General features: G+C 52.4%; 5 protein-coding genes and 1 non-coding gene across 6 annotated transcripts; 2 read left to right on the top strand and 4 right to left on the bottom strand.

Moving 5' to 3' along the window:
• Positions 1–11: 11 nt before the first annotated feature.
• On the bottom strand, positions 12–4,082 carry BDP55DRAFT_544676 (uncharacterized protein; the record flags this gene model as incomplete). Its single annotated transcript, XM_060568500.1, has 3 exons — positions 12–3,374; positions 3,433–3,650; positions 3,713–4,082. 3 exons carry the CDS (start codon positions 4,080–4,082, stop codon positions 12–14), a joined length of 3,951 nt encoding a protein of 1,316 aa, XP_060433699.1.
• A 4,117-nt stretch (positions 4,083–8,199) lies between these two features.
• BDP55DRAFT_628528 (uncharacterized protein) lies at positions 8,200–9,003 on the top strand (the record flags this gene model as incomplete). The annotated part of the gene is made up of 1 exon (XM_060571916.1): positions 8,200–9,003. One exon carries the CDS (start codon positions 8,200–8,202, stop codon positions 9,001–9,003), a length of 804 nt encoding a protein of 267 aa, XP_060433698.1.
• A 1,095-nt stretch (positions 9,004–10,098) lies between these two features.
• On the bottom strand, positions 10,099–10,564 carry BDP55DRAFT_652370 (uncharacterized protein). The gene has a single exon (XM_060574110.1). The coding sequence runs from the start codon at positions 10,389–10,391 to the stop codon at positions 10,119–10,121; it is 273 nt and encodes a 90-aa protein (XP_060433697.1). The 5' UTR covers positions 10,392–10,564; the 3' UTR covers positions 10,099–10,118.
• Positions 10,565–10,824: 260 nt separating this feature from the next.
• On the bottom strand, positions 10,825–11,178 carry BDP55DRAFT_628527 (uncharacterized protein; the record flags this gene model as incomplete). Its single annotated transcript, XM_060571915.1, has 1 exon — positions 10,825–11,178. The coding sequence occupies one exon, from the start codon at positions 11,176–11,178 to the stop codon at positions 10,825–10,827; it is 354 nt and encodes a 117-aa protein (XP_060433696.1).
• Positions 11,179–15,443: 4,265 nt separating this feature from the next.
• Positions 15,444–15,524, bottom strand: BDP55DRAFT_t78. The gene has a single exon. It is a non-coding gene; the product is annotated as a tRNA-Gly (tRNA).
• Positions 15,525–19,876: 4,352 nt separating this feature from the next.
• Positions 19,877–22,872, top strand: BDP55DRAFT_545410 (sodium/hydrogen antiporter; the record flags this gene model as incomplete). The annotated part of the gene is made up of 2 exons (XM_060568567.1): positions 19,877–22,006; positions 22,060–22,872. 2 exons carry the CDS (start codon positions 19,877–19,879, stop codon positions 22,870–22,872), a joined length of 2,943 nt encoding a protein of 980 aa, XP_060433695.1.
• Between the last annotated feature and the right edge of the window lie 410 nt (positions 22,873–23,282).

Here is a 23,282-nt window from a genome sequence, read left to right as displayed (position 1 = left end):
ATTCACAACAATCACGCCTTCTCTTCTTCAACGTCAATCCCAAACCTGGAGCCGCCCCCATCCTGCCACCATCCAGTCCCAAACCTCATTGCACCACCAAATACCCCAGCCCGACCAAGCTCCCCATCACCCCTCCACTCCGCTCCCTCCGGAACGACCCTCCTCGTCGCCATCTCGCTCCCAGCTAGCATCGTTCCCGTCCCAGCAATCGAGCACGGATCGTGCGGCAGCACTCCGTTGATGTCGATAAGCAACCTCGAGACTACGATGCACAGCGCCATGACGCCCAGCATCGCCTGCAGAGCAATCTTGGGCCCGGTGTTCTGGTGCAGTCTTCTCGCACTCTCCGATACCAATAGCCCTTGGTATGTCGGCAGCCGATTCGATCCCGAGCTGCTCGTCGTGTTACGCATGTTGGCAGCGATGGCTTGCGCAATGTACGTCTTATAAAGACCGTTCGAGGCCTCCATCAAATTTTGGGAGTTCTTCTCGCCCGCCAGCTCCTCGATCGGCCGCCCGTTTCTACCCGTGACGAGCGCCCGTGTAAAGGGGTCGATGAGATTGGTATAGTTTTCCATGTTCGTCCCGTTCGGTCCTTGAATCGTTATGTTCCGGGCTGCGGTCGAAAGATCAAAGAAAAATCCGTTTAGAGAGAACTCAAAGGATGTCGTGTCTGACTCTGGGGCCCGCAGGAGCTGCTTCGTTGACTCGTCCACCAACGGCGGCGATGTCTTGCTGAGTGTCATGTCCGGTGCGTTGAATGTGACGTTGGCTTCAACCTCCTGGATATTCTGATGGCACACGATCGTCGCCAGATCGCTTTCAACATCAAAGTTGGTCCTCGTCGCGTTCCTGTACTTTTCCTTCCGGGGTATGGCCCTCGCGGTCCCAAATGTTACCGCTACCGTGGGACACCCCATACCCCCGAGATCAAAGTTCGTCGTCGGCCAGCCGTTCCCGGCGGATGGGCTTATGTCGATTGCACCGTCGCCATAGACGGTGCTTGAGTTTCCAAAACTCCAAAGCATGATTGAGGTCTTTCCTAAGTATACTGGATCCCCTGAGCTTGGGATTTGGAAGTATTGCATCCACGTCTTGGAAGTCTCGTTTGTCGGCCTACGTCCGCACATCCATGGAAGGGTGGTGTTAATGGCAAGCAAAGCAGTCGAGTTGTCGACGCTCATCGAACCAGCCATGCCGCTCAGACGAACCTCCATGGTACTTCTATCGAACAGTATTGGCCTAACTTCGCGCTGCTTGGCAGGTATGACGGTGCAGTTCAAGTTGCCACGGATTCCTGTCATCTTTGCCGACAGCGGAACTTGACCATTGGCGATAGCCTCATTGCTAAGGCCCATGGGCTTAATCTCGTTGAAAACCAGGTCACCCGACGTCCATTTTGGATCAGGCAGGTTGACATACTCAATCAGCGACGTGATTGCAGTCGCTTGGTTATCTTCGGCCCAGAGATTTGTCTGGTCGAGTCGAAACGCGTCCATCTGCTGCAGAGCAACGCCTTCAACCTGCTGCACGGCCAAGACGCTATAGAGACCCGATACTACGATGGTCAGGAACCCGGCCATGATGTTGGCCATAAGAATGACTGTGACGCCGAAATGCCGTGAGCGGATAGACTCCCATATGGCGTGGGGAGCCATCTTGCCGATGAGGTTTAGGAATACGGAGCGGCCTGCAGTGGCGTTCCGCTTCTTGAGCGCAGCGAATGGCGCAAATATGGCAGCCATCGACTCGAAGCTTGAGTACATACCAGCCAAGGAGATGGCCACAGCAGCAGGTATGTATGTCGCCAAGACAGTGGAGGTCTTTGTGCCCACCTCCAAGAACCCATCTCGGTTGTCTGAAATGCGCTGGATGATTTCCAGGGACGCCACAGCCATCAGAGGTAAAAGTACACTGAGTGCTAAGAACCATGGAGCCCCGGCTAGCGGGCGCCACCAAGAGATTGACTGGTATTCTCTCGGCACTGCACTACGTGATGGTTCCATCTGACCATGGCTAGGTTCAACAATGTAGGTGGTCTCTGGCCCAGGTCGCAGAGACCCTTTGAACAAGAACCCGGATAACGTTTCCCGAATGGCACTTCTGCGTACCGATCCCAGGCCGGTGAATAGTTTGTTCAAATCTGGACTCGCCGCCAGTATTGTGACGCTTGACGCAATTGATCCCGGCTCTCGGGGTGCGACGTTTTGAGGTCGAAGGAAGATCATAGCAATACTGATAATGGTCAGAATTCCCAAGAAGGAACACATCAAGGCTGTCGAAAGGCCCTTGACATGCAGGCGGTTCTCCAAGTACGTTATGGAACCCTGCGTCGTCGTATTGGCAGGCTTCAGAGACGTCTGGGACAGCACCTGAGCGCCTATTCCCTTGAAAACCTCCGATGCCGTGGAAATAAGAAGGTCGGTGTCCATGAAAGATCCTATGGTGGTCAAACCCCGCTTCATTTTCATCATGAGGAAGAAGGTCGGAACGGATGTCGATAAGACAAAGTCCACACCTCCTTCGCCAATCTTGGTCTTTTCTGCAGAATTACTAACAGCGAGTCCCAGATAACCGTTTGGGAAGCCATCAATACTGCCAGTCGCATTCGTGTCTTGGATTGCACTCTGCAAAACAGCCTCCGACTTGGCACCGGCGAGGGTAGTCGATTTGACTTCGTAATTGCTCATGGTGTAGTTATACTTGCACATGACCGCCACGATCTTCTCCATGTAGATGAATGCGGGTCCGTTTCGCCTTGTGTCCATGGGAGAAAAGCGCATGTCCGCTACTGTAAAAAGCATTCGATGCGGAAGGCTAGTATTGGTCAGCTGATCGAGGGTGTACTTGGTCATTGGAGGGTTCAGCGGTGCGCTCCAGTCCACATTGTTATTACAAGTGTAGTCCTGGTACCATGCTTGGTAGTTCTGGGTGGCGTTTCGCTGCGCGTAGATGTTATGGTCCGGGCCGGCGGCAACGATGGCGCGGGTGATGTTGCACTCTGGCGTAGTGATATTGGCGACCCAGAATCCTCCGTTGATGCTGTACCATGGTAGCGAGGTTTTCGTCGCATTCTGTATGGGAAGAGTCTCGCAGCTGAATCCAATCTTGGCACCTGGCGTTGTGGCGGTGAAGTTGGCATCTGGACGACCGTTTCCCATCGCGTCGAGCTGGGGTATAACCATGTCTTCTGATGTGCCGGACGGGTAAGGCAGATTTTGGAAGTTGATAGCGTAGTACACCTGTGCAGCACCTGGTCCCACATTGCGAATATCAAATCCATCGGCGCCGAAGCTTGTCGTCATCACAATGTCGACATTATCGCTTGTGACTTCTGTCGGCTCGAGAATGAGTAGACCCGTGGAGAAGACGGTCTATCAGCGTCAGTAAGCTTCCGGCTAACTTTCATGCTTTCTCTAGTTGGGTGCTTACTGTAAGGAGGATCAGGGCCCAGCCAACGATGCTACCAACGACAGCCCAGTGGCGGTTTTTGATTGCTTTCCAGAAGCTGGTCGTCACCAGTGGTGAAACGTAGTCTAGGAGAAGAGTCTTGTGCACATCGGACGGGCCACTACGTAATTCTTTCCAAGGCATCAAGATCTTATTGGCGTAGTCTACCTGTCGCCACAAGGCAGCTACGATGACGAGAACTTGGCAGCGAAGTCATGTTAGCTTTTGATGCAAGTTCATTGTCGGTATATCTCATACTGACCAGCTGTGGGACCGTACTTCCAACCATAATGGTTGACTTCTTGTTGGGTGCTAATTCCTCGATTCTGGACGGAGAAGTGGTAGAGCAAAGCCGTCGTAAGAAGCATAGCAAGAAAACACAACGCAAAAGTGACGAGCACCGTCTTCTTCAGCCACACGGGATTCCACATGCGAGGCCGGGACTCCTCGGACCACTGCGAAGGCGTTGGGCTCTTGCTATAGCCATATTCGGACACGTGAGGGCTGTTCTTGTTCCGAGAAATTACAGAAGCAAGGCCATATTCCGGTGATAAGTAGTGGTCGCCATCGTGTCTGTTGTGGTCGCCGAAATCGACAGGCTCATCCAGAAACGCCCTGTTCTCGTCCAACATTGGGAGTCCGCGGCGGTGTACACTGTCGTCGTGGCCCCGGTATGCTCCATCCCGCTCATCTTCATCCTGCACTCCAACAACTTCGTACTGCCCTGAGCCAACGGGTTTTCGGTGGATGCTCCTCGGCTGGGTTACGAAGAGGTCGCGAGTCGACGCGATGGGACCAGGCATGATAGGCGATGACGCTGGCCAGCTTCCAAAGACATGGCAGCTCCAAGAATGGTAGAGTGCGAAGATGGAGGAGGCATGTAGTCTGATTTATTGGAATAAGGTAGTATAGGGTAGGAATAGGAGGCTGACAGTGACTCCAGGATCAAGGATGTCGGGCTCGGGTAGGCAACGAGATCCAACCCAAAAAGCCATCAATCAGAGTTGGATTGGTCTAACAGTGGCGGTCGAAGAGTGCTAGGGCTGGCGCCATTCCCGTCGAGAGCTCGACAAGCCATGTCCACGGGGGGATTGCTTATGTGGTACCGAACCAATGGCAGCTCGCGCCACTGCAATCATTGCAGGTCGAGGTCGATCTAATTAAGGCAGCTCGTCTTACTTTTCCAGATGAGCCCGTTAGATTTGGCGACAGAGCACTAGTACACGTTGGTGTCTCGTACCTGTGACTCTGTGATGCGACATGGCTGAACCGCCAATGACCGGGGAGGTATCACCCCGCTCAAGAGAGTCAAGGGTCAAGACAGAATGCTGCTGCCTAAGCCTCCACGACTCTGAAATGACGCGATGAAGCCTCACCGGGTATAGGCAATTCAATCTCTGAATCTCATAGACTTCTCATCTTCCGAGGCTATTGAGGCGAAGAATGATCTGGGAAGTGGCGTGCTGCGGAACGATAGGGTTACGGCACAGCAATTAAGTTATAACAAGGAGTGGTTATGGCCGCGATGTGCATCAGTGCGTTCTCCACGACGCCCAGTTCCCCGGGTTTGCCAACTTGGATGGATGTATTTGTAAGTGAGCCACGAGTGGCGCAGTGTGGGGTTTCCATCCTCTTCATCCGCGATAATGAAGTCTCACCAAGAGTAAGATTTCAAACAAGTCTGTCGGGGGTTTCCGTTGCTACATCCATTCATTCACACAGATGAGTCGAGATGCAGGGATGTTTCTCTACTTGCGAGAGTGCTGCTAGGTCAGAAAGTGTTCTAACCACCCAGATGGACATAAGCGGTGTCGCATCGGTTGGTTGATTCAAAGCAATTGAAGGAGATAGGGTATGAGGAACATCATGTGTAGAGTATGAGAACTATTGGTATGAGATTGAAGTGAGAGAGCTCGTTCAATATTTATTGAAACATCGCTGGAATCTGTTTGTTTCTTACATCAATGTTCTCAGCACTATTTTAAGACTCATCCGTTGTGGGGGAAGTCGTTCAGGGCTTCCGTTACGTGGTCGCGTGTCGAAATGAGTACTGGTCCACTCACGTAAATGAATTCAGTCGTCAGCAAGACTTGAGATCTGTACTAGCGAAGATGCGATATTGCTCTAGACTTATAGAGGCCTTGTTGATGACGAAGAACTCATTAATGAGAAACGCAATGAAAGTCAGCTTTCGGACGTGAGCATCTCCAAGTGCCTATGGGAGCGCGATGGACCGGCCCGCAGTAGCACGCCAGCGGGATAAGCCAGTTATTTGAAAGTGAGCCTCTTGAGTAGGCTGCAATTGATGCTGACCGGTCGTCCAAATCACCAATAGTAAATCAATCAATCGACACACGGTGCATCTGATCATCTCAAAGCTCATGAGACCGCCGTCGCACAGAGTTCATGAAGTCCCCGAAGGCAGGAAAAGCTTGAGAGTGACTGGATGAACGAGGAGCAGTGTGAGTGAGTGCAGAGTGAGTGAATAGTTGGTCGGGGATGCCCCAGACTTGCCTCTCAGCTGCGACTTTCGTTGGGTTTGTTGGACGAATCACAGGCGCCAATGGCTTCCCCCCAAGGTCGCCCCGGGCGGGCACAACCGACGAGTCTGTGCCTGTGGCTGCCACAAACGGCCCTGTGCGTCGTTCGCGGGCAGGCGGCAGGCCACAGCTGGAAAGGCCTCCCCCCCAGGTGCAACACAGGCCAATCACAGACCCACAAGGGGTAAGCTGCACCGTCACTTCAAACGCCAAAAGTGTTTCGTTCCTCTCCCTTTCCATCCCCCATCACCAATCTACGAAGTACCTTACCTTACGGGATACTCCATACCCATCATGACTGCAGACTGACTGGCTAACAGACTTCAAGGACGCAAGGAGCCCCTGCTTCTTTGCAGCCTCCGTTGGCGTCCCAAATGCTGGAACCTGTCAGATGTCGCCCTGGCGTTTGTGCCTTTGCACGGAACTGCGGCTACGCAGGGGTTGACGCTTCTTGCCCCGTTGGCCGCATACCTACTACCATGATCCATCGAGGAACTTGCCATCAGTCCAGCTCGTTGGCTACGAAGCAACAAGTATGACGGACATTCAGCTTGACGTCTTTCCCGAAGAAGAGAAGACTGGCAGAAAGACCAGGGTCGACTTGACGAATGGAGCCAGAAGGACGCAGTTGACTAGTGTCTTCCCGTTCCCTCAGCTATTATTCTCCATCCTCACCACTTGTCGTCCTCATATCTGAGCGAGCTGCCCATCTTCTCCTGTGTTCAACGCAGTACCTATGGATACTTTATTACTTATCCCGCCCACTTCTCCATCAGGGCCACCTGCATCTCTTGCGTCCCCGAACACTCGGCTCCGCGTCTCTCTTCTGTCTGACCTGGGAACTCAAAGTCCAGAGTCACAGCAGCGTGTTTGGGTGTCATTGAGCAGCGGACGGCAGCAACTCTGTTTCACAAAACCTCGGATCGCCCAACCTCAAGATCAACAGTGTTTGATCGCACCTCCTTGCCCTTACGGTTCACCCTCACCCTCGTTCTCCTACGGATACTCTCCCTTCTTCTATTCGCTCCGTCCCTTCTCCCTACCTTACTCCCAGTCCCAGCCGGACCGACGCCGACACAGACGCAACTGCCCGTCGCCTGGTGTCACCGACGCCCAAGTGGCTTCATCAGTCAACACCTTGACTTCCATCTCCAGACCTCCAACCATCGAGCTCTTCACTTTCGGACAAACACCACCCGTCCGGACTGCATGCCATTTTGAAAGCGGGAAGACGGATAGACAGACGAACGAAGCTTCAGCCTCCAACAGCGCAAAGACGGTTCCTGAACCTTTTTGCCTCTTTATTTCCTCTCATCTTGCCTGACTTGGTCCGTCCTAAAGTCTGCTCATCTACTAGTCTGCTAGTGCAACCCTTCTTCGCTACGGTGAATCACGATCGGCAACCTCGCCGTCACTAATCCCACCGACCCTTCATCCCTTCGGATCCCTTCTCTTCAAACGGCCCATTTCTCTGCCCATCCTCTACCCATTGTGGTAGAAAAGAGAGGCTCACGTAAACCCTGTCTGACCGGCGCATGGTCCATGCCGGCTCTTACAAGAAACGCGCTTCATCAGCAACGCTTCTCTTAGTCTCAAGCCGCCCCAATCACTAGATCTTGACTATACACCAGACCTGCCTGCTGGCATTGACGAGCTCGCCCAAAAGAGAGCGCACTCCCGCGCCCTTCACACCATCGTCATCTGTAAGCATTCCCTCAGCAGTAGCTTCACGGCCAGACAACACCAAAACCTTCAAATCAACGCCCCGGCAACCCAACCGTTTGGTCGTCTAAGCTCTGAACCTCTGGACCCTGCCGGCTCTGCGACCCGCATTGACGTGGTTCTCCCAGCCGATCGTACCGTCATCCCCAGCAGCCTCTGACACGCGAGACGTTTCGGCCCTCTGCTCTTCACTGCCCGCCGCCCGAACTGCCACGCTTCTGTCATTCCATCCCCAAAAGTCAAGCGCCTCCCAGCCAAATCCTAGTCTGTCAAGTTTAGTTGGCCACCGTCTTCCAGACCGCTTCGTCACTGTCTTGTCGACGACGACTCGACCATCTGCCACGAAACATTTACAACCAATATACGAGGAGAATCTCACAATCAACAACGCCCGCCGAGTGGGAAACTCACCCAACACATATCGAACGGCGGCTACGCCACGCCAGAACGCGATTTCACACACAGACGACGGACGAAGACACCCGAAATGAGGAAGTCGATACTCGAAGGCCCTCGGCGGCGCTTGGTCGAACTCTTGGTCTTTGTCTCGGCGGCAACAGCAACCACAATCAGCGTCGGAAGCACATCACTCAGTCTTTCTAATTTTCAGCTGATCACAGAGCTCTCTGTTCCACTGGGTTGCTTGTTATCATATAACAACCCCATCGAAGGATGCGAAGCTACCGACTTTGGCAGCACGGGAACGTGCTCCCAGAAATGCAGAGTTGGTCTGACTCGCATGCAAAGTAATCTCCAGGACGCTTGTCAGTCTGTTCAAGTACAGATCAACACGATACTTGGCCAAGCTCTGTCCGGAAACCTGGTCAATTTGCTTTGCGGCGCCCTAAACCAACAGACGTCATCGGCAGTGCAAACGATATCTACCACGACGATAATTGTACTGCCTTCGACCAGCGCTGTTGCTCCTCCTTCACCTCCACCTCCGCCTCCGCCGGCCACGACGTCCGTCGCTCCACCGCCGCCACCGCCAGCAACATCATCAATATCAATATCAACGCCACTACCTCCGCCGTCGAGCCAGGCGCCCCTCCCTCCTGCAACTACGGCGATACCGCCAGTGTCCAGCCAGGCGCCCCCTATCATACCTCCTACTACTATTATCACTTCAACAACTTCGACCGAGAGCCAGGCATCACCTCAAAGCACCACTTCGGCCCCGGTCAACCCTCTCGATGCTTTGCTCATGAATGGGGCCGTGGCCAGCGCGCCAAGAGCGTTTCTCGCGTGGGGTCTACCAGTCCTGGCCGTTGTCATGTATGGAATTGCTTGAGTGTGGGACTTGAAATATTTGAATTTCGAAGCACTGGTGGAGCGGAATGATGAACAGACCAACTACTAATGTGTAAGACTATTGTTTCTTTTGTCGAGAGATTACATGGGAAGAGCACGACAGGAGGCGGCTCGAGGCACTGAGATGCCTCCAGAAAAGTGCTGGAGTTGCGAAAGATGGCGATGAACACCGAGTATGACGATTGCGTGGATTATGAACTCTCACGGCGCATCAAGATACCTACCTTCATTAAGATACGGACGTTGTAACATTAGATACCACATACCTCAGCATGGCTTGAGCAGATAGAGATAGCCAAGTCTGGAGATGAAATTGGAGAAGCAAGACGAATTAGCTAAAACTGAGCATCAGAACTCTTTCGCTACACAAGAATCTGGAAGATGCGCCTAGTGACAGTTGGATAGCCGACAGGCACCGCATCCGCAACGAGTGTCTTTCTCCCCGCCTCTTTCAGCCTCCGTTAAGCCGCTGTCATGCAAGGCCCCCAACGCAAGGATCTTCCTCCAATGCACTCCCCGGTCCGGGGCGCCACGCAGCCGGCTGGACCCCGGCCCACCCCGGTCTGCCACGCATGAACCAAGCTTCTTCGGATACGGCCGCTCGAGTCTCGACCAGTCACCTCTTGCGCCGGGGGCGGGACAGTTCATGCGGCGGGGTTTCGACGGTACCAAAATCTGGGAGTAGGCCTCGCGAGTTGGCTGTTTGTTCAGTCAGGGAGGGATGGGGGCCTAGAACGTGTTAAGGCTGATGATTGATTGATGACGAAAGAGGGGTTCAATCAAGGTCCGGCCTTGGTGGTTACGAGGCTTGGGGATCCCGGCCGGACGGCGAAGGGGATCAGGTTAATCCGGCTTGGAACTACGGAAGGAGCCAGGTGGTGTGTCAACCGCACCTGCCTTGCCAAATGTTCATCCGATGACCTTCCACCCTTACCTAGGTGAGTGAATACACACAGGAAGGAACCCATATAGGACCCCTGAAGTCCATTCCCGTCACCATCGGCACCAGGCGCCCTCGCAGGCTTGTGAGGATCAGGTCAAAGCTGCCGTTTGGCGGGATGGTTAGGGGTGATGCCTTCTCGGCGGCAGGCTAGCCTACACCGGGGAGGCGCGAGTTTGAGTCTCAGCATGTGCACCAAGAGATGTAGCCCCAATTCGCCAACGGGAGGGTGAACTCTTTTTGGTTTGGAGATGGAGGTGATTTCTGTTTGGAATCGGGTTTGGGTGGGGGCTTTTGGATGGGTAGATTGAATTGATTGATTTCGGTGCGTTCTTATACGAGGTTCTTGTCGGTGATCTTTGGCGGGTCGGTTCGGTGTTGGAAGATTGGCGGACGGGGAGTCGGCGTGTTGCCGGAAGGGTTTGCATCGGAGCGAGTGGGGCCGCCCGTGAGAGTCACGAACGACTGCCGGCTCTGAGGCCGAATATCACGGGTGAAGCCACTATCTTGATCGAGGTCTCGTATCAAGATTCAGCTCGTATGATAATGGATTTAAAATCAAGCAAGTCTGTCAATGCTGAAATAGAAGAGAATGAAGGAGAGTATAAGAACCAAAGTTCCTAGTGCGCGGAAGTCGGCCTGCCTGTGCTGTCAATCTCTGAACCTTGTTCGCCTTCCAAAGCGTCATCTCTATCCACATCTTGGTTTTCCCAGGTCTTGACTCTCCACTTCTTGGCTATCGACGTCTTTGTTATCAACGTCTTCGTGACTCATGTCTTTCTTACTGCAAACAAACTTGAAGTCATCATCGTCCATAACCCCAACAGTAAAGTGCATCGTTCGACCCGACTCTCTCCGGAATCAACCCATGCGAAAGCGTTTAGATGAAAGCTTGCCGCAGATGTCTTCCTTCGACAAACTATGAGCGTCCTCGGGGATATGCGTCGCAAAGTTTGAAGCGACAAGCAGTGCAGCCATCTTTGCAATGCTGCTGAATCCGTCAGGTGCCAGCCCTTTAACATCCATGTCGAGTAATCCCCTCCGCCACTTCATGAACCGCCGTAAAGCTGACGAAAGAAGCACGAAGATATGTACGATTCCAACAATCCCTAGGATACCCACCAGAAGATAGGTCGATGTTGGATTCTGAACGAGCCGCTTTGCATTATTATCGATCAGGAATGCGGTTATTGGCTCCAGGCCCTCAGATGACATATTTTCCGCTCTTATTCGATTCTCGATATCGAGGATCTGTGCGCTGAGAAGAGCACTATTGTCGTTCAACGCCTTCAGGATTTTCCAGCTTTGCTCCGGGTCGGCGAAGGCTTCCCCCCCTCCCCCCTCCACACGTAGATTCTAAAACCCGCTGCAGGGCTGTTGTAAGGCTCTTTTTAAGTAGCCTCCTCGAGCTCGATAAACGCTGCAATTAGAGGAGATGCGGCTCGTGGTGACCTCAAAAGTCACTTTTTCTAGATACAAAGACTTGTGGAGCGCAACTTGATTGGTAGCCCCATCTCATCACCACTACTAATATTTATTCTTTAGATACATAGTTCACCATAAGACTCTCATTCAACCCAAATTTCAAACATCTTTACAAACACCTCCTCGATCATTATTCCTCGCCCAATAAGACTACCAGATATGAAGTTCACAACCTCACGCGCCCTCCTCGCCCTAGCAGCCTTCTCCCCTCTAGCTTCAGCCACCAGCTACAGCCGCTCGTAGAACTACTGGCCATCGTCGCGCCAGTGGCGTCGACGACGTCCCGGGCAAGTGCGGTGGGGTCTGGGACAGCCTAAGCGTGTCGGGGCATCTGGCGGCAGCAGGTCCAGCTGTGGCGGCAGCAACGACGACCTCGTCTGGACTTTCACTGCCGGCGTTGGATGTGACTTGGGCATGATTGAGTCTACCTGGTGGGAGGCCACTAAGAGTAAGTTTGGTAGCATTTCTTGCTCTTAGGGAGGACTATGCGGAAGCGGATGGGTTGGGGGATGATGGAGTAGCTCGAGACAAGAGTTGACGGGTCTGGGTTTTGATTGTCGCAACTCGTTGGAGAACTCGACTCGTCCTTTCAAGCGTTAGACTTAGACTTTTGCCATCATCTTTAACCTGGTAGTGGGCGAGTCATCGCACACGGCTTTCACGTTTTGTGCCAGCGGTCTAATATTCAATACCTATCCGACTATCTTCAGACTAACCTCTATCTCTCGGGTTCCGAATGGACCCTCTAGTACTATTTAAGTATCCAAAACTTCTACTGAGTCACTATCAAACGGACATCCTCGGAAGATCATCCTGCTCGTCGTCGTCATCGACTCATGCCAAAAGGTTCGCCGGCTCCCATGCCAAGCAAGAACTGCAAGCCCCCCAATGCGGACCACCCTTCCCGGGACAGTCCGCTTTCCGGCATCTAGTCAAGGTGCGGCCCTCTTCGAATTTGTTCCTGGTACCGCACTTGCAACATGTCCACCAGCATCGTCTTTTCAGATCCCACGGGTGATTCGAGTCCCAGAAAACTGGCATTCTGATCTTTTGGAGCTTTGCCATGTTGGCGTTTCGTGATGGTTGATGTTCAAGATGTTTTGAGTTGCTTGTTGTTTTGGGCTTCCTGATAGGGCTAGAAGGGGTTTTTTCTGTGTACGTAAGGAAGATACTGCGTGATGTGGAGGGGGGTCCAAGGACTGAAGGTTAGGATACCGACTGGTATTTATCTCATTTTAAGCCACCCCTGAAGAGATGATGCTGATGATGGAGAAAGACAGTGATTCAGAGGCTTATTCGCCTGCCGAATCGCGTTCGGGTGAATGAGCTCCTGCCACCATGTCACGACGTTTATCTTAAGCAAATAAGACATTAGACGATGAATTCACTAAAGGGGGGAGGCTCAGGCAGCAAGGGGAGGTACTCAACAGTCAGAAACTCGCTTCTCCATAACCGCCATTCTGCTATTCCTTGTGATTAATCGGAAGGTGAACAATAGCACATCCAGACTTGTGGCAGTAACTCCATAAGTACTTGAGCACTACATATAGCGATGTGGCAGCTGTTCGATCACGTACCATCACTTGATGAACTTGGACTTGGCTTTAGTGGAACATTTGTACATCGACCGATGATTGATGCTAAATTAATCATATGATAAGTGCACAGTCGATGAACAGATCAACCAATTTCTGTCTAACTTTAAATGTGACTATCTTCAATTGACTAGATTAGGTCACCTAGGACTTTCACTCCAATCACCTAGAAAGACCCTCTCTACTGAACGGGCCCCAAGCCATTTGACTTCCTCCAACCGCACCACAACTCCCCCCATCCTTACTAAGCCTCATACCCATTCTCAAGCTCAACCGCCCTCATGTAAGTCAACAATAAAAACCTCGTCATCCAAATGACACCACTGACACGGCCTGACATGGGCACCGTATCGCCCGTCACCGCGACAGCAGGGCCGGGCGCCATCATCTCGACAGACCTGCGTCGCAAGCTCGGCCGGCATACGGTTTCCGTCCGTGAAGCACCGGCAGCATGTCCAGAGGCAGTACTCCCGGAAGACTTCGGGTGGGTCTAAGGCTGCGAATTCTTGTCAGAGTAGGGGTTCTATACGGAGTCCATTCATAAGTAGAGACATATTGGTGGATGAGAAAGTGAAATTTTGGCAAGGTGTGTTTTGGGGTTGAATAACAGTTTGAGTTGGAGTTCTTGAAGATGGAAGATCAAGATGTTGTATCCTGGAGATAGAATCTTAGTGATATCATTATGGATTGGACCCAGGCGTTATTAACAGTTTTCGTGTGGACAGCATATCAATTTGATTGAAGAGATTCCTCCAGCTATTTGACATCTTCCACGTTTTTCCCAAGACTCAGTCGCACTTATCGCAAGTCACTACCACTCATCATGCGTCACGGCTAGCCACCGCGAAATCACGGACCTTGAGCCACTAGATCTGGCCAGGAAAGCTTGTGAAAGCATTCAACATTCATCAATGATAGCAAAATTGACTCTCATATCAATGAAATACAATGAGTTTTTAGCTCTCTAGGATATTTCGACGGCCTAGCGGAGCCACACATCCACGCGATCTGACGCTGACCTCCATCTCAATCGGTCTCTTATCACGGAACATCTACATTCAAAACATGCTCAAACATTTCAGTATTGATGCGTACTATCCGCATATGGGCCCCATCGATGATGTGTAGCTTGATCACGAGCTAGATCGATGGCATGTGATCACGTTTGTCAAAATTGAACTGGAACTTGATGTAACTCATCACCACCCCAAAAAAAAAAAAGAAAAAGAAAAAAGAAAAGAGTGAGCTCAACTGGGTATAAACCAACTACGAAGTAGTCTGCCTATAACATAAGTATGGCATAGCTCAAGTCACTGCCTATCTCTCAATCACAATTATCGCGTCTACAAAAGATCCAGATCCCGAGGATCCTAGGCCCCCGCGGGCCCAAGGATCGTACAACACCGATTAGGTCCCTGGTGTACCCGCCTCGTCCCGGAATTGGGCCTACACCCGCCCGAGCTACAGCAGTGCACCATGGAGTACTTTCTCTTGGGCAACTTGTTGATTCAGCCGCTCGTGCCGCACCTCCACACACTCCTTCGGAGGTCTGCACTGCCGCCGGGGCCGCTACCGCATCGGCTCACGTAGACTTCAAATTGCGCGGGAGTTCCGGGCCAGACCAGTTCCTCCGGGCCGTGGCCGGGATCGTTGTCATTGTTGTTCATGGTGCCGGCGCTGCTTGCGTATTGCTGGATGACCTGGCTTGGACCAGATTCGGCGCCGTGGTGATGGACTTCGTGATGTTCTTGAGTTGTTGTGGCTGTTTGCCGTTATGGTGGATTGTATGATTTGAATTACTTGGTGTCCTTGCTAGTGTGTATGTGTATCAGTAGTACTTGTGGTGATCTTGCTTGGAATTGTTGTTTAATGAGTAAAGTAGTTCTTGTGATGATGTTGATCCTGTCTATCTGCTGATGAGCTTTGGTGATGAGAGCACAAGCTATAATTGGCCTCGTTGCAGTTCTGCATTTATACCTATGTACCTTGCTAAGGAGTTGAGACGGTGCCGTAATTCCATGGGAGAGTCGAACAGGCTCACTACTCGGAACGTCCGTGATAAGGAGAATGTTGATGATTTGTGTGACTTTCTCTCGATGACTTGCTTCCTGTAGGGTCCAAACATGGTATACCTGATTTAATATGAGATTACCTACTGACGTGCCAGTAAATGGGTTAAGGAGCCTTGAATATGGAGGAAGAAGCTATGGCCCCCAAAGTCACAAAGCGGTACAATCATCGTTGCGTACCTCATGAAAAGGCAGCGAGAGAAGACTTATGGAAGCCAAACAAAACATATGGATAACATTACTATCTCCAGTCAACTCAGGCTCTCTTCAGCAGTGAATGAGACAGTCCCCTGAGTAAGAAGCTTCTGAATACAATGCAAAAGCAAAAGGTTGCGTCGAGGGGGAATCGAACCCCCGGCTCCCCGACGCTGCTTGATGGCAACGGAGAATTTTACCACTAAACCATCGACGCTGATGCTATCAATCATGACTCATAGTGAGTTGGAAGCCAGCTACGAAAATTGGGATTATGTTGCGATAATTTAAGGGCTGTGGGTTGGTTGTGGGGATGGTGAGGGCTGGATGAGATCTCCGGGCCTCTGCGGGTCTTGTTCCCGAAGCGGGGTTCCACTTTCGGGCCGATGAATGCGGGAAAATATTCAGGAAACGAAGTGGAACGCAAATGAATAGTGCAACTGTATCTAGTCTGGAAGCCAGACTCGTTGCAAAGAGGAGTTGTGAGATCAGGTATAACTTCGGTTGATGGGAGCTGTAGTGGTTGCTGCATAAACGCAAAAGGCCAAGATCGACAATGCTTTACGGTCAACGGCCGAACGGCGGCACCGGAACGGCCATGCAGGGCTGATCAATTGGCCCAAACGCCGTCATCCGTGTGCCGAGACTGGTCCAGCTTGTGGGGAATCAGTCATCCACGGTGACACAACCCAAGCAAATGCACGTTACAAAAGAAGGATGAGCAAACATCAAAGCGTAAACAGACAAAACAGAGAGTTCCGTCAACCGATTTGTGCGGCATGAGAAACGATGGGTGGAAACAGCTCTTCGACTCGTGTTGCGTCAACACCAAGCATTGCTGTGTTTTTGCTGCAGCCAAGCAATCCGTAGGACGGTCAAACAGGAAGGTGTAGTGTGATGTGCACCTCGCGCAACTCGCGCAAGGTTTGGCAGTCAGTCTGGGGTTCTTCAGGTCTAGTGCAAATAGAGTGATGGAGAGAGGCAAGGGTGTTTGTCAACTAGTATGGGTGGGAAAACGGGGCAGAGTGAGTTCGTCGGGGAAAAGATTGGCATCTCAAAAGACGCGTCCACGGCATCGTGGGCAGGATATGCGGCGTGACGAGTAGATCGCGGGTGGTCGTTGACTTAGACTCTTGGCTTGCTGAATCATGGGCGAATGAAGGTAGAGGGATTGGTGACGTCGCGGCGCATGTGAGCGAATTGGGGGGTGGGAAGGGAAGAGGAGGGGGTTACAGCAGGGAACATTTCAGAAGGTTGGATGGGCATGCAGTAGGCCTGGCCATGATTGGCGCGGGCTTTCTGCGAGGATTGAATACGTGCTCGTCCTTCCTTAGGGACAATAGAGAAAGAGTTGGAGGGCGAGGATGGGATGTTCGGACCAAACGATGCGAAGCGAGGCTGCTGGCTAATGTGAGACGGTGTGAGCTAGAGATGAAGAGACGAAAAGGCTATTGGCGGGTATGGAGAAAAGGAGGACGGGCCTGGTGGGATGGGATGCCGCAAAAGTCTAGCGGATTGCGGAGGAGGAGGGCGGAGGGCGATGGGAGAGTGAGAAGTTGAGGCGGAACGTGGGAGGAAGTGAATGTGAGCCTGTGAGTGAGCAATCAATCGAGTGAAAGCCACTCCAGGAGAGGCCCGGCAGCCCCGGCGAGTGCGACGTCTCACTCGAGTTGTTGATGCTATTTGAATTTTGCGCAGATTGTTGAGAGACCCCAGGCAAGCCGCAGCCAACGTATTCATGTTGATTGCGGCTAGTAATCTTCTTGCAGTGCCGCCAAGGAGTAGAGTTTTTCGTTTTCCCGGACCGGATACCAGCAGTCTGTTATTGTCATGGATAGCGAGAGCGACTGCAACAACACGGGCGTTGATTGTCACCTTGTCACCCTCTGGCGGAGCAAGGGACGAGCAGAAAAAAAAAGAGAGGAAGAAAAACATTGCGATGATCCAAGACCAGGGTCCAAATCTTCCTAAGTTCCTGGTGCCAGGTGGGAAGGAAGGGAAAGAGAATACGGTAGATTGGCTCAGGAATGGCAGTCGCAGTGGGAACCGTGCGGAAGTATCCCGGAAGTACCTGAAGTCTTGCGCCGACTGCACTTTCCTCACCAAGAACTTACATAGAAGAGGGAAGGAACGGGACGAATGTGGAGGAACTTCGGGATCCTTCCTTCTTGCCTCACCTCACCTCACCTCAACTCTCACCCCATGTCACTTTGTACTTTTTTATTTATTAAAGAGAAAAAAACAGCCAAATACCTTACCTTACCATGCCATCTATCACTTTACTTGACGACTACATACTTCGAGAAGTTTCAATCACATTCGACGGCATCGCAATCCCACGAGTAGGCCTAAAGCTACCGACAGAACACAGCATGTCAATAACATTGTCATGACTCGAGCCAGTCTCTCCACGACAACCCGAAAAAAAAAGTGGGCGGTGACGCCGCTTCCTCTGGGCGCCGAGCCTCCAAATGGAGTTGGCGATCTCGCGAACTGGCTTGGCCAGCAACATCGCGGCACAAAATCACGCCGCCAATGCTTGGTGCCTTGGAAGACCCAATCCAGGTCGCACAAACTCACCAAGAGTTGTCAAAATCGCACCAAAAAGACACCGGTCAAGCTTTTGCCAACAGTTCGACAAGAGACTCCAAGAAGGACAAGACTCTGTAGGATTGACACAAGTAATGGACCCTGACAGATATTCCACGGCAATCGGTGCATGCACCAGATCCGAAATCTGGGGTTTTCAACGACATGCGTTGCGAATGAGGGGTTGCTGCCAGAGATATCGGTGGATTGATATCATGTCAATCAACAAGCGACACACTGTCCGTCGCTCAACCCGGCAGAAAGAGGCTCAAGTTTTTGACTCCGCCCGACGGCGCTTCAGCTCATGCCAACCTAACCCTGTCTCTCCGTATGCGACTTTTTTCTGTGCGACAAAAGAGATTAACCGCTTCCCGGGGGGGATTACGACACCACGCGGCCAGTCATGGCAACAAGTCGGTCACTTTGGGTACATCCTTGTTTTGAGCCGCTTGGCATACATGGGCCATTCACCGTCTGGAACCGAGCACCGCTGACACTATTATCTGTACCCTCGTCATTGGGCTTCTTTGTTATCCTCGCGGAGTTTCGCCTCTCCTTTCAGTTGCCCCCAACGCATCATGGCGCTGCAATGTGTGAGAAGCATGCGTGTCGCATTCCCATCGGTCCCGAGTGCCGGTACCCAAAACAATAGAAAATACGACGGATTTCAGAACAAGATGCCTTACGGATACACAGAGAGAAAGATCTGGCCCGTTGCAGTGGAACGTGGCTCTGGGCAGCATGTCTCACACGACGTGCTCCCTAGTCTCTATCGTATCGCATCGCATCCGAGGGCGTGTGCGTGCTACTTGGAAAGCTGGGACAAGACTAGGACGCAATCAGGCATGGTTCATCCGCAGGGCGTCTAGTGTAGATGAGCAGACATCAAGAACCTAAGCAACCTGACCAACCCTGCCAGACGAACCCAAATTTGAGGCGAGATGCCGGTAGAGCCACTGAGGCAACCTTATCCCGCGGATTCGCATTCCCCTACGCTGTTGCTGGATGTATTCGAACTTTGTAGGTGTAGCAAGTCAACTGCGGGCTGAAAATACAGCCGGAAGACGGCACCGGCACCGTTCGAGTGATGGACCTGAATTGGCAAGGTTACCTATCAACAAGCCGCAAACAACCTTCCTTACGACGACTATCGGTACTTCCGAGGTACCTGGCACCCACGTAAGCAACCCCCCCAAGCCATGCCGCCATGCGCCTCCCACCGACGGCGGACAGCAGGAACCACTGGGAAGACAGCCCGGAGGAAAGAGCAGAAAATGGTTCTTTCTCTGGGCTCCCACTTGCGGCTTGTCTTGCCCCCCCAGGCTTGCCAGGCCCACGCCCCAGTGGTACCCCCCACCATCTGGCGCTAAGCGGAGCCTGGCTTTTTTTCTTGCATGGATCATCCTCTGCTATCAGTACGCCAACATCTTGGCTGTCTTTTCCCTGCGACATACTTAGGTTCCATGAACCCCGAAGCTTTTTCTAGTTTCTGTCGCTCTTTTTGTTCATGTAAACCCTCGAGGTCTACCGAAACTGACCCGAGACTTTGTCGACATTGTTCCCAGGACGCCCATTGTCGCGACATCTTCAAAATCAGAAGTCGCAGTTCCGAACGAGGCGCACAAGTCAACGAGCGCGCACGAAGAGGCAACATCGCTTGGTGACCTCATAGCTCTTGGGCTTCGTATCCGCCTCTCTCACTTTCCTCGACTCGAATCGACACCACCCGATCCCATCTTCAGGCCCAACTGCCTCTTGGCACGCCGACTTTTCCCTCGAATGCATCGAGCCATCCTCGCTCTCGGGACGCAATCCATCGACTGGGGAGTTTCGCGCCCTTCGCCAGGCCCAGCTAACATTCCTTTTGCTGCCGGCGGTTGAGCGACCCCCAAATAACACAGCTTGCGACGAATCCCAGCATTCGACCAACGCCAACCGAATAACCACAAAACATAGAGATACCCTCCCAATCCCGCCACCATGGCGTGGGATCACCTCTCAATCACGAAGCCGCACTTGGTGTACATCATCTTGGGCGGCTTCACCACACTTTTCATGCTGTGCTCCTCCATCATCAAGGAGAAGATGTACATTGGTGAAGCTACCGTTGCCACCATTTGCGGTATCATCTTCGGCCCCCACGCCGCCAATCTGATCGATCCGAAAAGTTGGGGCAATGTCGACTTGGTCACCATTGAATTCTCCCGCATTGTTCTCGTCGTCCAATGTTTCGCCGTCGGTGTCGAATTGCCAAAGTTTTACATGGAGAAGCATTGGAGATCCGTTACTCTGCTGCTGATCCCCGTTATGATGTTTGGCTGGCTCATTGTGAGTCTCTTCATCTGGTGGCTCATTGACCCATTGTCTTGGCTCGAAAGCTTGGTCATTGCCGCCTGTGTCACCGCTACCGATCCCGTCTTGGCCTCTTCCGTTGTCGGTAAGGGCAAGTTCGCCAAGCGAGTTCCCAAGCATTTGCGAGATCTTTTGTCGGCAGAGTCTGGTTGCAACGACGGCATGGCCTTCCCTTTCGTCTACCTCGGAATCTACCTGATTCAGGAGCACATGGATGCCCGGAAAACGACGTATCACTGGATTGTCTATACGATTCTCTATGAGTGTATCTTTGGCGCCATTTTCGGCTTCCTCGTCGGCTACATCGCACGCCACGGCATCAAATTCGCAGAGGAGCACGATCTGATTGATCGGGAGAGCTTCCTGGTCTTCTACTTCGTGCTCGCTCTGTTCTGTGCTGGTGCTGGTAGTCTGCTCGGTATGGACGATCTATTAGTCGGCTTCGCTGCCGGTGTAGGTTTCTCAAACGACGGTTGGTTCTCTTCACGGACGGAAGAATCCCACGTATCCAACGTTATCGATTTGTTGATCAACTTGGCATACTTTGTTTTTCTGGGAACCATCATTCCCTGGGAGCAGTACAACAACGTCGCTGAGGGTATCACCCCCTGGCGCTTGGTTGTCATTGCTATTTTTGTCATCTTGTTCCGTCGCATTCCCGCCATGCTCATTTTGAAGCCATTCATACCGGATATCAAAACTTGGCGTGAGGCAGTTTTCGCTGGCCATTTTGGCCCAATTGGTGTTGGTGCCATTTTCGTCGCCATCCTAGCTCGCGCTGAGTTGCAATGGGAGACGCCAGTACCGCTCTCCGATACCCCACCGGAGGATATTGAACACAGAACACTCGTTGCGGTCATTTGGCCCATCGTCACATTCCTGGTCATCTCGTCCATAATTGTGCACGGCTCATCCGTCGCCGTCTTCACACTCGGCAAGCGCATCAATACCTTGACAATCACCATGTCCTACACCACCGCCCCCGAAGACGGTCCTACATGGATGAACCGTCTGCCGAGAATCTCGTCGCAGTCTCGATCGCAAGCCCGAACCATGTCCGACACCGAAGGAGAGGAACTCAAGATGCCCGAGTTCCCACCCGGTACTCTGCCTCCGGTGGGCTTCCCTGGCGCTTTCTTGCGGCGTCAGAAAGACGAAGACGGCACTAAATCTCGCGCGCGATCAACTTCACGGAAACGCAGCAGCAAGAAGAACAAGTGGGACGATGGTATCGGACCCGGCGGACCTGTTTCGCAGTCTGCCATCTTCCCCACTAAACGCGAGCCGCTCCTCAACGAAAAGGATCCCCAATCACCCGACGCCGAAGGCACTACGACCCCTAGGCGCGATTCTGAAAGAGGTCGCGCGAGGGACCCGGAGAAGTACGATGACGAAATCACACCATCCCCCGATGAGGGATCCAGCCGGACCGAGACGCCACCCAAGATCTCGATCTACGAGGAAGGAGATAACTTGGTGGTCGAGAACGAGGACGGTGATGTGTTGACTGTTGAACACTCGCAAAGTAGAGCAGAGGCGGTTGCGGAGGCTGAAGCTCATCACCGGGTACCAGTCGAAACCGACATGTCGGCTATTGCGGCTGCCCATTCAAAGCAAGGCGAAAAGTTCAACTGGACCCTAGACTCTTTCAAGCGGAAAGTCGGAGACGTGTACACGTCCGAAGTGGAGAAGCGCAAGGAAAAGAGCAAGTCCGACAGACGGCATGAGCCAGCTCGAGCCTTCCAGTTCGGCAATACCGTAAGCTTCCCGAGATTGACAATGGACGAGAAAAGATACTAACAAGTGGACAGATCATTGTTGAAGATGAGGATGGTGAAGTTATCAAGACTTACGAGCTGCCGTCGTCAAAGGCTCCCAAGGAACCCGGCACAGGCCTCACTCAGCAAAGTCTTAAGTATCTTGGCATGGGAGGTCTTCTGAAGGCATCAGAGAAACCTGCGGCTGAAACCCCAAACCATGGAGAGTCGAGCGCCGACGGCGCTGCAAAGACACCTGCCAAGTCAGGATGGCAGAAATACCTGGGCGGAGGCACTGGTGGCGCGAAGAACACTGCTGAAGGTCAAAATGAGGATGACCGACACATTAGATTTACGATTGGTGGAGTCGGCCAGCGCATGACAAAGGAAGACTTCATTCGTGAAGTGCAGCAGCTTGATGACAAGACTCGGCGACAGGTTGTGGACCAGTCCACTGCTTCCCAGCGCGTAAAGTCAATCGCAAAGGGAGACATCCCCTCGCCAGCTGACAGATATGCAAACATCCCGACCATCAAGATTGGCAGTGATTCTAATGAGAAACGCTCCGGCTCGTTCACGCCTCAGCGGGTGAACACAGCACCAGCCTTGCCACCGGCGCCCGCACAGCAGGCAGATGCCGAGGGTGATGAGGAGACGGCTGCTGAAAAGAAGCGCAGGCTGGCGGTTTTATCGAACCAGAGCGACGAGGATTTAGACAGCGGGGAGACGCCTGCCGAGAGACGCCGTAGGGAGGCTGCGCTCGGCTCGAATCAGGATGATGATTCGGACGACGAAGGTGGAGAGAGAGTCCCGCCGAGGAGAGGCATCCGATTTGCAGAGAGCACGGTGCCGAGAGGACGAAAGTAGAGAGAGAGGGTGGTGAGTATGGGCATAGACTGTGAAGAAGCATAGCATTTGCATTGGGGTGGTTATATGCATCATGACAGCGATACCTGCATGGGTTTTGACATGCTCGAATGGAACCGAGCAAAAGAGATGTCTCACTGAACGGCCGAGTTTTGTGGTAATTGTATTGTCTATTCTATGCACATACTTGAGGGGAATGAATAAGGCCTTTCTGTAGATTCAATTTCATCTCTTATTAAACATCGTGTGTCGACAATCAGTGAAAGATGCTGAAGAGGAGACCACTGGCTCACTTGACATCGGCCTTCTAGACATTTGGCCAGTATCATGGTGCCAGGACCTCGATGTCAGATCAGCCGAAATATCAGACCAGGAAACTCCGTGATAATGTGACGAGGCTGCGATGAACC

The sequence above is a fragment of the Colletotrichum godetiae genome (assembly GCF_030913485.1).
Source record: "Colletotrichum godetiae strain CBS 193.32 chromosome Unknown BDP55scaffold_7, whole genome shotgun sequence".
NCBI classification, from domain to species: domain Eukaryota; kingdom Fungi; phylum Ascomycota; class Sordariomycetes; order Glomerellales; family Glomerellaceae; genus Colletotrichum; species Colletotrichum godetiae.
Note: the sequence above shows the minus strand (reverse complement) of the source record. Positions and strands in the feature narration are given on the sequence as shown.